Raw genomic sequence first — 12,946 nt, 5'->3', positions numbered from 1 at the left:
TATCTTATCAAGCTTTATGATAATTGTAATTTTCCTAACATAAGTATATACAGCTGTCTTTTGTATTATAATTCTGTTATTTTAGCAAGCCATGTTTGATAAAGAGAATGCGAAGAATAATATCTTAATGTGGGAAATGGTAAAACAGTTGTGCAAGTAATTATTTGGTTTATGTAGTAGAATTTTTGCAAGTGACTGTTAGATAGATGAAGATATAAACAGTAGTGTGAATGTTAACTGGAAAATCGTCCCTAGTATTTGGAATATATCAAAAAATGAATATGTATCAGTTATAATTAATTTTTTTGTGACGCTCTGAGCTAAAATCATTTTGTACCATCAAGTTAACATCAGATAAACTACTTAGGAATTGTGCAACAGCCATATTCAATATGGTGTTTAGTTACCGAATGAAAGTTTAGAGGTTGACAATGTAATGTAGATGTGCAATAATGTAGTGAGATTTTCATGATACATGGAATTGAACCATGGGGAGTAATATTTGTATAATTGGTGCAGTTGATAGAGACTTTGGAGATTTCTTTAAAAAATGTAGTGGACATTATATAGTGTGGCAATTATGATCTCCCTGTAAGAATGAAAACTTCACTTTAGTTTTTCATTCTTGCAGTATTATCACGAATTTCAGCATATCGTTAATAACTACTAGCATTGACAGCAGCTTGTACTAAATCATATTCAGTTGACGTATAATAGTGATTTTTGCATTTTAGTCGTGTGATGTTTATACCACATCACAACCAGCTTGGCTAAGACTTGGAATGTAATGATGATGTTGATTATTGGGAAATAAGAAAATAAAAAGTGAGAGATTAAGAGAGGAGATATAGATGTTCTAGGGCTATTTTTAATGTGAGAGGGAAGGGTATTGGAGATTGCTGGAGCGATAGTTATGGAGTAACATACAGTGGAGGAGGAGAGAGCCAGAAAGGGGTGATTATAGTAGTTTTGAACACAAGGGGAGGTAGATGCGTAGCCCACATGAAGCGGATGAGTGATAGATATTATCGGTGGAGGTAAAAGCTAAATGAATTAACTTCATTATTCAGGCCTGCATGTCACCATGTAATCATAAGAAGGAATAAATAGATAGTGCATATGATCAATTAGAGGAAATCATTGTTGGTGTTCCTTGAATGAAAAATTTGATGGTGATGGAGGACTGGAATACAATGGTCGATTAAGGGACTATAATAATGTGGTAGGGGACTACAGTTTAGAAACAAGAAATTACCGAAGGGAGAAAGCAATAGAATCCTGCCGGAGGCATGGATTTATCATACTTAACAATTGGTTAAAACACTATGAAAGAGGCTTTTGAAATGTGGGTTTGGATAAGGATGAAAAAGGTGAAATGGGCAGGAAAAAAACAAGGAAGTGCTAGGCATGGTGGGAGAGGAAGTGAGATTGTTTGTTCATATCCAAAGGAGGCAAGAACGGTAGATGCAGAGGATTTTGATTGGTGATGGGGTATTAAAGACTGTAGAGGGGAGGATGTAAGGTAAGGGAGGGAGTAAATGGAATGAATGAAGGGAGGAAGTAAGTGTGTGGAATTGAAGAAAAGTTTACTTAGCCTGCGATAACCCCTCACTAAATGAAGCTTTATTTCATGTACCGAGTCTAATTTGTCCGTATGTGAATATATACTATGTGCAGCTCGGCTATAAGTAATTGTATGATTACACACAAGTAGGTGGTATGAAGTGTGACATGAGACTCAAAGCTGACTGCTATTTCTATTCATTAAAGGACAGTACTACATGTTTGTGTGTTGTTCTATCTATTGAAATACTTAGAATATCTTGAACTTTTAAGTGTGATAAATTGGCTTGTTGAATAATAATCAATGCAAATAGGTCCCATATTATAACTTAAAAAAAAGCAGTCATGGTCAGTTAGGTTATATGCTGGTTAACCCTTTAATATTGTTTTTAAAAATCTCAAAAGTAACTATGGCTAGAGAAACTGTAGAGCTGTGCCATTGGGGTTGTACTTAAAACTTTAGATATCCTGTGTGCAGAATGAGCATTTGTGGAACCATCAATATTATTTTTGGAATGGAGAAACATTGATGAAATTGGCTTGGGTTGAATCTGTGGAAACATTATTTAACATGGAGTGTGTAGCTATTCTCAAAAATGCTTATCTTCATTTAAAACATTTTTTCTGGTATCAAATGTGTAGATTTATTTAATTTTGACTTTTCCCTGGGTTGTTTGCAGTGGCATTGATACCTTTTATTTAACAGTTGTTTTATTTAAGAACCTTAATAAAATTTGTTGTCCCCAGCATAACATTATGGAATTTGCATAACATATTGAAATGAAATACAATTGTTGACTTTGTAATTCCACACACTTTATTTAAAAACACCACCCATGTTTCGAAGTTGAACGTCATCATCTGGTGGTCCTCCATAGAAGTGAACTTGGTATATATGTATACCTTTTGAGTGGGGGAGGGGCGTTTGGTCAGAGAGGGAAGGTGGAGGGGTAAAAAGGTTAAAATGTGGGTGGGAGGAAAAGAGAATTACATCTTTCGGTGTCAATCCTTGACTTGGAAGAGTGGTAGGTCTAGGAGTGAGGAGGGATACAAAATTTTGTTGGTAAGTTCATCAGTGATTCAAAAGATCCTACAGTCAAATGGTAAATGGATACTCTATCTCGGGAATAATTCTCAAAAAGCATCAAGATTTCACATGAAGAAAAAATTAAATGTGCCTTTTACAATGGTTCAAGCTTTAAGAACCTGATCTCTCACACTAAAATCAAAGTTCCCAAAGATGGGAGGAATGGAGTGTATAAATTTAAGTGCTCAGGGTGTAAGACGAAATACATTGGACAAACGGGATGAAAATTGAAAGAAAGGATAAAAGAACACAAAACGTGTGTAATGAATAAGAGCATAACATCCCTTTTAGTGGAGCAACTCATCAAAAGTGACTTGTTGACTAAAATTCTTCATTTTGAAAAAAGGTCTAAGGCTTAATGCTTTGGAGCAGTTGGAAATTTTGAAATGCACCTGTTGCCAGGATGAACTTGCCAACAGCATTTTGTATCCCTCCCACTCCTCACTCCTAGACCTTCATTCCTAGAAGTCAACGATTGACACAGAAATATGTAATTCTCTTTTCCTCCCTCCTATATTTTAACCTTTTTACCCCTCTACCCTCCCTTACCTTCCCTCTCTGACCAACCCTCCTACTCAGAAGGTATACATATATACCAAGTTCACTTCTATGAGGACCACGCGATGATGATGTTCAACTTCGAAATATGGGTGGTGTTTTTAAATCAAGTGTATGGAATTACAAAGTTAATGATTTCATTTAATTTCAAAGAACTTATATGTTTGTATATATAGTAAATGAGGCTTATTCTGTGGTTCCTCTTAGTGGCTTTCATCCCATCATTGTGTAATTCATTTTAATCCTATGTTAAAATCCAAGATATGCAATGCTAAAATTTTTGTGCCGATGGAAATTTTTCATGCAAAATAATAAGTATTTTTTGTTCATTAGATTCATTTTTTAAGGTGTGTATATTAAAATCTAATTATCCTTTTAAAGGAAGTTTTGGATGTCTCTCTAAATATATTAATACCTAAAATTGTGTATTTTCCATTTTAATTTTACTTTTTGCTTTTTTAAATCATTCATATTTTGAAAAGGAGCATTATATCCCGAGTGTTCCAAGTGAGTGTGTACTCTTAGTGATTTGAGTGCTCCAACTGTTCTGTGTTTTCATTGTAGAGTTTTCATTTTAAACTTTAATTTATTTCTAATCTATCATTAATTAGCTTGCTTATGTGTTTTCCATGCTTTTTGTGAAAATGTTACAATTTTTTCTACATTTGTCCATTGCATTTGTTGTTTCATATGACCATATTTTACCCTCAATTTATGCTGTCACATCATGCTTCACTATGATATAAAGAATATAGTCTACGAGGCCACAGGACAGACTTTGGAATTGCAGACATTTGATGCTGATGATGGTATCAAGAAAGATGATTCCCTGGGAAGGTGAGACTGAGGTTTAAGGCATTAGTGTGGATGCCTAATATCATTGTTGCCATTAATAGTTAAAAGTAATTCTACATAGCAGAAAATGTATCTACTTAAATTATATTCTATGAAAAATCACAGAAAATATGCAGAAAATATTCTTTCTAAAAACTAATCTTAAATAAAGTTAGAAGCTAAGTCTGATGTGATAGGTCTTTATCAATTCTAGAAATAAAGGCTGGAGCAGGTCTTAGTCCAGTACTTAGGAGAATGAAATGGCAAATTAATAAAAAGTGCCATGGATCCTCTTATTTTGGTTCATAAAGAATATTAGAAAGATTGAGACACACGTCTAATTCTGAGAGTTATTTTAGAGAAGTTTTCAATATTTTCCTCATGAAATTTCATTTTTTCTCTCAGAATTTTTTGAGAAATTCCCGGAAAAGTCAGTATGACACAAGATAAAATCACAAGCAAATCATGTTAAGTTTATGTAAAAATTGTGAAGTTTAATAATTGAAATGATAATAGTTGAAATTTAAAACATCTTTTAGATTTCCATCTGAATTTACATAATTGGCCCCATAAGCTATTCAGTCTTCCTGGTTCAATTCGAAAGGGTTTGGAATAATTTCTATTCTTTCGTAGCAATACTTTCTTATCGTCTTCTCTTGTTTTTTTTAATAGGAATGCAATTTAATATTCTTTGCTTGGGGCTTGTCTAAATATAGGAAGGGACATATCAGGGAGGTCTATAAAAATGGTGTTCGCAAGTTAAGGCATGAACATGAAAAATGAACTTTAGCCCTTTGGTGTTTCAATTAGCTTTATTTAAGACTGCCATGTGCATAATTGTTTTTTAATTCATACTCTTGAAAGAACTTATGTGGGTGGTACCCCAGTGAAAAGAGCCATTGGCCTTTGACGAGAGGGTTCCAGGTTCAGGTCCAGATGATTAAAATGCATACCTTCTAAAATCCAAGTAGTGCAATCTTCTAGATACCTCAATTTTTAAGAAAACCGTAGTGGCCCAGAAATGGAGTAGGTTTCAATGCATTAAGTTTGTGGATTAGCAACTTGGAATTTCCTAGTCCATCATAACCATAATTCTATCAGCATCTTTCCTGAGTAGGCATTTTTTACAGCAGCGGGATCTATGCCTGTCATTGCATTTAATTGTTTCACTACTCAAGAAGTATATCATTGGATTCTTCTTCCTAATTATCTCTCTTCAAATCTATCAGAGAATCTCCTTCATCAAATCTACATTCCTTTGTCTCTGCTCTAGCCTCTCGGCATTAGGTCCAACTGGAGTTGCTTAATCTGCATTTTCTTCTGTAATAATGTCCTCAGTACATCAATAATCTCCATCTCTTTATTATTTCACTATTAGCACAAGATAACTTGTTTAGTTATATTCTCATTTCAGGGTAATCTTTTGTTTGTATTTTTTTCTAAATTCATAATTTCTTTTCATACCTATCTGCTATTCTGATAAAACTTATCAAATGTCTATCTAGGTATTTTTTCTCATCTATACTACAAATAAAGCTTATTTATTCTTTCTGGCTATTGTCACCATCTTGGTTATATTATCTTCAACTTTGACCAAAAATGGTTTGCTAATCATGATGATTGTATAAAGTTCTTCATTTTCGATCTTATCTCTTTTCATTTCATTCATAGTGATTTATCTTCTCTAGTTTGGTCGAAAATTCTTCCTCCTCTCTTTTCTTCTCCTGAGAAATCCTGTGTATTTGTTCCTTGGTAGTCCTCTTAAGAACTAAGTACTTCCGAAAGAAGCAATGAAATTTAGCTGTATCATCTTTAAAGACTAGTGATTGAAATTTATGTTGCAAAAATTATTTATAAAATACCTACAGGGTCCATGAGAATCCTTTTATTTTAAAATGGGTACTTGCTTAAATCAGTATTAATGAACGATTTATTGTTTTTGCATAACAATAATTGGCCATAATAAGTACCTATTAAAATTGATCTGGAGTAGTTTTTCTTCACAAGTCATTGTGATGTTCTATAGGCTGTGGCTCCATATTGAAGATACACCATTTTTCAGACCCTTTGTGTTGACCTTGTAAAAGGCTTATTTTAGTGCAATTATAGGTTTTGGTTAATGGACAAACTCTGCTTTACCATGAAATTTCACTATGAAAATGCTTATGTAGTGTTCTTTATCTGGCATTGTCATATTGCGAATTTTCATTTACTTCATTAGGATAATGAAATAAGTTTATACATTTTTGGAACTATTCCTCAGTTTAATCTTGACTTAATTCTGACTTTTAAAAAATAACTGTTAATGGCTGCAATGAAATAACCTCAATGGATTGATAGTGTATTTTGATCTTTAAATTAAACTGTTGTTTGCAAAGTATTTCAGAAGTACAGTTTTTGTTTAATGCCTAATAGTGGACCTCCAAAGTTTTTATCGAAGCTTTATGTACAATTGATCATCAAATCAAATTCTACATTTCATTATTGATTGGCAGTCTTTAACATCCAAAACTAAACACTGTCACCCCAAATACTCAATCATAAATCATAATAATTTTTACTTTTACATGAACCACTGCCATTTTGAAACTAAAAAAATGTAATCCTTTTGGTACTGCTCTTTACAGTAGTATATGGTTTTTGCTATTGGTGACATCTTAAGGGTGATTATTGCCCATTGTATACATTTTTCAATTTTGCAATATATTTTAAAAAGTTTTTTTGCTATTGTTAACTGTGCAAGATTGGTTGCATGTGGTAAATTCATCAGTAACTCTTTAATTGTAATTGTTGATGCAGGTTCAAATTGATAGAAAATGTTGGTAATATTGTATCAATTTTTTCTGTACATTTGTAATAACATTAATCTGATTACTTACATTTTATGTTGTATGGCTAACATCTTTATATTTCTTGACCTGCATGGTTGTGGTACATGTCTGTATTTAGTGTATAAGTTTGCCATTGCATGTATGTTTTACGGTGAGTGAGGTGTGAACTATTCTGCCTAAAACATGTTCTTCTTAATTTCTTTGTGTTAGTTCTAGTGGTACTATTTAATGTTGAGAATCCCATATTTATTTCTGCTAAATTTTTTCAGTAGTGGAGCTCAATTAGTACAAGTTAATTTCATGCATTTTTCTCTTAAGCTTTGGTTTTGGGGTCTGTGCAAAAATAGATATTATTGTGGAAGTAAGTAGTATCTAATATTTTCCCAAATCAATGTGGTAGAATTGCTCATTGTGTCAGTTCTTTTTCAGGTCACACAAATTTCTGTTGTTTGAAGGTATATTTGGTTTGTCAAAGTATAATATGAGAAAAATTCTTAATGTGTGAAAAAAATTATTTCCTGTAGTTTCTGCTCTGCTGAAATTATGTATTATTTGTGTTACATTTTCCTATGATTCCACAATTAAGGCAGAAATATCCTCTAGAAAGAGACAGGAAGTACTTCTGGAGGTATGGGATTATGATCCTGGGTTTCCTGGAGTCCAGAATGATGATTATCTTGGAAGGTCTGAGGATTGAAGTCTTTATCAGTCCAGAATTCATTTTTAGAAAGTAACATGGGTGTTCTTATTAACAGCATTGTTCTGAATATAACCCCAATTTTTTTAAACAAAAAATATTGACTATGTAAAGTTCCAAACAGGCTATTTCCAAGCAGTAAAAAATAATAAAACTTTGAAATGAAGAATTCTGAGTCTAGAATTTGCTTACCTAAGACCCTGAATATAGTCTCCGGCAGTATAAATTATCATCATATTCAAAATAGGTTGCCAAACATGATTTTATTATGAATGAGTATCAGAAGTTGGTCCTCCCTTTCATATCATTGTGTTTAGTGGCATATAATTCATCGTTCAGTTATTGGGCTTTGTCATGCCACTTTATGCAAAATTATACTTATAAATCTATAAATCTAGCAATAGAAGCCAGATCAATCAGAACTTTTTGCGTGTGAAACGTTTAAAAAAATTATACACTACTAGTGGGCCATTAAGTCTTATGTTAATTTTTGAATGCTATTTCATGGATGCCTTGAATTAACCTCATTGATATAGAGTATGTAAAAAAATATTACCGTTGAAACCATGGATATTACTATTTTACAAACACTGTTAGGTAATGTTTAAGCAAGAAAATCTAAACTATTGGAACATATGAGATGAGATAATATTCAGAACAATGTGGTATTTTTTTCCCCAAGCTGCTCATTGTGTGAATTACAGGAATGCCATTTGATTTCATATTTGATGTTTGACATTGTGTGTGCAGCCTAAGTTTTCATAGCATAGAAATTGCTTCCGTTTTCACATTCCTTGGAGTACTTAACATCTTAAGTAAAAGAAAATTTTGCATGTAATTCTTCTCATCCTGTGGTTTTGAAGAAGTTGAATTAACAGCTATGCATCACTCCATATAATTACGTACATATTTTCAGTTTTAATTATTCAAACTTGTAATTTATAACAATTGCAGTTTTGGTTCAAGTCTAAACCCTTTTTGCATTTGGTACAAATTGATCTTATCAAAAATTATAGAAAATAGTATCTATAAAATTATTATCCTCTGAAACTGTTGTTAGTTCTCTGTTCTTTCATTTTTGATCTTTTTTTTGAGAATTTATTTTCAATTTTAGTGGCTGTTCTCTTGAAAACGAGCTAATTTAAAAATTATTCCTATTCATGTATCCCTTCATTTCAGTGTTTGTATGCACTTGAATTATTGCATAATTAACTTAGGAGGTGACAATTATATTTTTCTCATGTAAGTGCATCACATGTAATGCGAAACAAATCCATGTCAAATATTGCCCTTCAAGATATGTATTGTACTGATGTGCTGTGCATGATTCAATCAAAGTTGGTAATAACTATCTTTTTCCAACCTTAAAATTTTGCTTCAAGTAAATTGAAGCATCTATAGTATACTACATCATTTGTGTACATGTTCGCAGACTTGGGTAGTAATATGTGAAATGTTAAGTGAGAAATTTTATTTGTTGTAGCTCTGCAAGTCGTGATTTTTCTGCTTAAGTGTTTGATTTAAAACTTTGCATTTATTCTTTTAGAAAAAACTTATTGTAAAACTTGACATTTAAAGGTTTATTGTTTGAGTGAAAATAGATCCTCATATGAGTAAATTTAGATTAATACCTATGAAAGGCAAGAGAGACTTCAGCAAGGTACTTCTCCCTCATTGAGAGAAATGCACTTATTCATCCACTTTTATGATGATTAATTTTTGTTAGTGCTGGACAAAATTCTTTGTATGTGCATTTGAAGGAGTAAAAATATTAATGTTAAATGAATTTGAGCATAAACTTCATAGTTAATTAAGACTTAACTATCTATTTTTATTTTTATTCAATTCAAAACTTAACTAATTAGAAAATATAATACATTTAACTTAGCTTAGTTAACTTTTAGTTTTTAACGTCTTCAAGTCTTCTATTTTCCCTCTTCACTACTTCTAAAGCTCAAAGGGAATGATCTACTTTCATTAAGCCATGAATATGTGGAGAATTGAAATTAATCAAATACATTTTATGGGTTTCATAAAAAAATCTCATCTATGAAAACCTATTGTCATGAGAGAAATTAATTCATTTTTGTATGGATATGATTTGATCCCTCTTCTTCCTTCCATGTGATCACATTCAATTGATTTTCATTAACCCAAAAAATTAGTTGCCAATTATCAGGAAGTGTTTTTAGCTTTCCTTTCAGTAGATTTCAAACACCTAGCATGCTTTGATTATGGAATTGTTTAAAGTATATCTTTGACCACTCATAGAATTATATTCTTGCTGTATAGATGTGAAATTCTTTTGCATGAAATCCCATATTTTAATGTGGAGGATAAGTTTCTTCTTGAACCTGAAGTAACTTCGAAGTTACTAGGTTTGAGTATTGACAGGGATAATATGGAATAAATTAGAATGGAGTGTTCTCAATAAAGTAAATTGATGTAAAACTGACTAGAATAGTCTTGAGTGTTAATATAATCCTGTAGTTACATGATACAGATGGAACAGCCAATATTTGTGAATTCATCTCCTTGATGATTATCAAACTCTAGGCTAATGCACTGTGACATATCTTCTGGAGTACAGCTGTGTAGTAAATTTATTTTTCAGTTAGTATTTTATACATTTTTTGTAAAAAAATATTTCTTTCTGATACCTTTGGCTCTAAGCAAACATACAGCATAGGTCTGAAATAGGAAATACATCCTCAAGCCAAAGAGTTAGTCCACAACTCTGATCTTTGTCAACTTGTGACTCGCAAAGACATATTGTTCCCAGCACGTATTAATTGTCAGATGCTGATGAATTTCCATTGTAGATGGGGAGTTGTAGCTTATCCATTGGAATGCAAATTCTATGCATTTGACTTAAATATGTGTTAAAGTATTTGTGGATATTTACTTTGATACCTTTTAGTGTTCAATTTTGTGTAACTTCAAGGCATAGTTTTATAGATACTTTTAAGAAGAAAATGCAGTATATGCAGTGCTTCTGTGCATTGGGTTAAGTTATCTATCATCGTTTGCTTTTTTATATCCAATTTGCTCATCAAAATATGGGAATAGAGGGGGAGTTTTGTCACTCATGAGTATTGATGAAATATACACTTTTTAAATTATTGTATGTGATAAGTGTAAATGTTAAATGATGTTACTTCAATTTATCTACAAAATATAATGTATATAATTCATTTTTTGACCCATTCTATTTATCAGTACATATCAATGCAACAATTTCAGAGTGTAAAAATCATTCGCCCTGACTGGGATTTAAACCAGGATCCCTCAATGTATGGCCGAGTGCTTTAATATTGTTGCATAGAAATGCCTATTAGCAGATCACTCCGTTAAAAGTTACTGTTGCGGCATCTTCAACAGTTTCTTGGAATTTATCAGTATATACTCTTTGTCATGTAATAATTATGTAATATTGGTCTATGAATTGATGAGATCAATAATATATTTTGATTGATGTTGATATTACGTTGCTTATCACGATCTCTGCCTGAATTCAATAGTTCTCTTTAGTATTTTTATAGCTTTTAGAATTTTTCTTCATTTTTAAATGTTATTTTTGTTGTATTGTAATATTTTGGAACAGGAGCATTACATTTCTTTGGGAAATGTCACTGTAAAATGTAGACATTAATGAATTTCTGATCTCCTCTTCTGTGTGTCAAAACAAGGTCTATAATTTGTAAAAAGTTTTTACCACAGAAAGACAAAAGGCTTGAAGTTTTAGTATTAGTGTAAATGCATGAAGGGTCATTCTTACATTTCACACTATCAGCCTTCTTGCTTCATGAACTATGTATCGACCCGAGTTAAACTAAATTTGGTCTGTGTGGTTATTTGGCTGCTATTGTGTGTCAACTGTTTTGAATAGACTAGAAGTTGTTACATGTAATTGTTAAATATTTGTATATATCATATACATATATATATATATACTATATTATTGTGTGTGTGTGCGTTAGAGATTAACTCAAATTTGATAATTTGAATATGAGGTTCTCTGAGTTGGTTTAAAAAAAATCATTTATGGAGGAAAAAAATAGATTTGATCACTTAAATTAATAATAAGCTTTTGATTGAGGAAATTAGCAAAGTATGTGTATGTGATCAGAACTATTTATTTTCTTGGTAGGAGTGAATGCCTGATGTACAAAAATTTACCCATTTGTCAAAAAGTAGGCAATACTAATGCAGAATCCTTGAATTGTTGTTTGTGAAAATTGTTTTTGCATCATGATATATAATCAATAAAGTTTGCCTAATTTGTTTTTATGCAGCAATGTTTATCATTGAAATCTTGTCACTAGTGACAAAATTGTCTATTCACTTGTTGATGTGGTGCTGATTTCATATATATACTTAATTACATGAAAATGCTTTGTGAGGAATAATTAAAAAATTTTTCCAAAATATGCTTACTTTTAATGTTATTATCTCCAATGAAATGCTTATATCATTTGAGCTAATAATGATGTATTATCAAGAATGTAGCTCCAATAACTTGTAGCTAGTGATTTTCAATTTTTCTTAATAATTTTCCAAACTTCTTATTCTGTCTTAAATTTTCATAGGTTCAAGAACTGATATTCTCCGGCATGATGGAATTAAGTTTTAACTGTTTACTACTTTATTTACCTTTTTAACACCTAACTGAATGAATGATTCTTAGTAGCTCTCAATTGTAACAGTTTTTTGACTTGCATTGCATTCAATTTTAATGAATAAGAAATAGTGATGTGTGGTTTGTTGATATTGGTGCCACTTATACTCCAACTTGGCAAACCTGATGCCTACTGCAGTTCGTGGTGGAGGAAGAAAAGGGACAAGACTTACGAGCAAACCTATATGACAAAGACACAGGGGAGGATGACTTCCTTGGAAGGTACAGTCCTATCCTCTCCCTGATGTAGATCATATAGATACCATTTTCTTAAAGCAAAATGTCCCTAAATCCTAAAAAATTGATGAAACCTCAAAAATTACAATGAGTGAAATGTCATTTTATTTAAAGCTTTATTAAAAGAAACTGTTTATTGTTTAGCTACTGGCAAGTCAGTGTTAATAGTGCATATTCAGATTTTGCTGCACATTCAGTCCTGAAGATGTCTTTACTTTAGCTCTATGGTGGCAGAAAAAAATGTAGTTCTTTATAGGTTAGAAGCATGATGTAGTGAAAACAGCTCAATGGAGATTTGACCAGTTGTGCCTGCTGATGGCTAACTATGTTTTTAGAGCAAGTATAGAAGTTTTACTTTGAGATTTTTTGTGAAAAAATTCAGATCTTAGTGACACTGAATAATATAGCTAGATGCAATCTACATTCTTTTGTTGATATTCATGCCAAACTCCCTAATATGC

At 31.8% G+C, this 12,946-nt stretch overlaps 1 protein-coding gene across 6 annotated transcripts in view; it reads left to right on the top strand.

Moving 5' to 3' along the window:
* Esyt2 (extended synaptotagmin-like protein 2) overlaps positions 1-12,946 on the top strand; it is a 61,641-nt gene that overhangs the window by 14,863 nt on the left and 33,832 nt on the right. For 2 of the 6 annotated variants that reach the window (XM_071590523.1, XM_071590547.1), the window contains exon 8: positions 12,388-12,470. In XM_071590523.1, coding sequence (XP_071446624.1) covers positions 12,388-12,470 — 83 coding nt within the window. Of the gene's footprint in view, positions 1-3,956; positions 4,046-7,459; positions 7,558-12,387; positions 12,471-12,946 lie in introns of all 6 variants that reach the window. The other 4 variants (XM_071590506.1, XM_071590530.1, XM_071590513.1 and 1 more) reach the window with 2 other exon arrangements.

This window comes from Hetaerina americana, unplaced genomic scaffold, assembly GCF_022747635.1.
Source record: "Hetaerina americana unplaced genomic scaffold, ioHetAmer1.1.p SCAF_1, whole genome shotgun sequence".
In the NCBI taxonomy this organism is placed as follows: Eukaryota; Metazoa; Arthropoda; class Insecta; order Odonata; family Calopterygidae; genus Hetaerina; species Hetaerina americana.
This window is presented reverse-complemented; position numbering and strand designations above follow the sequence as displayed.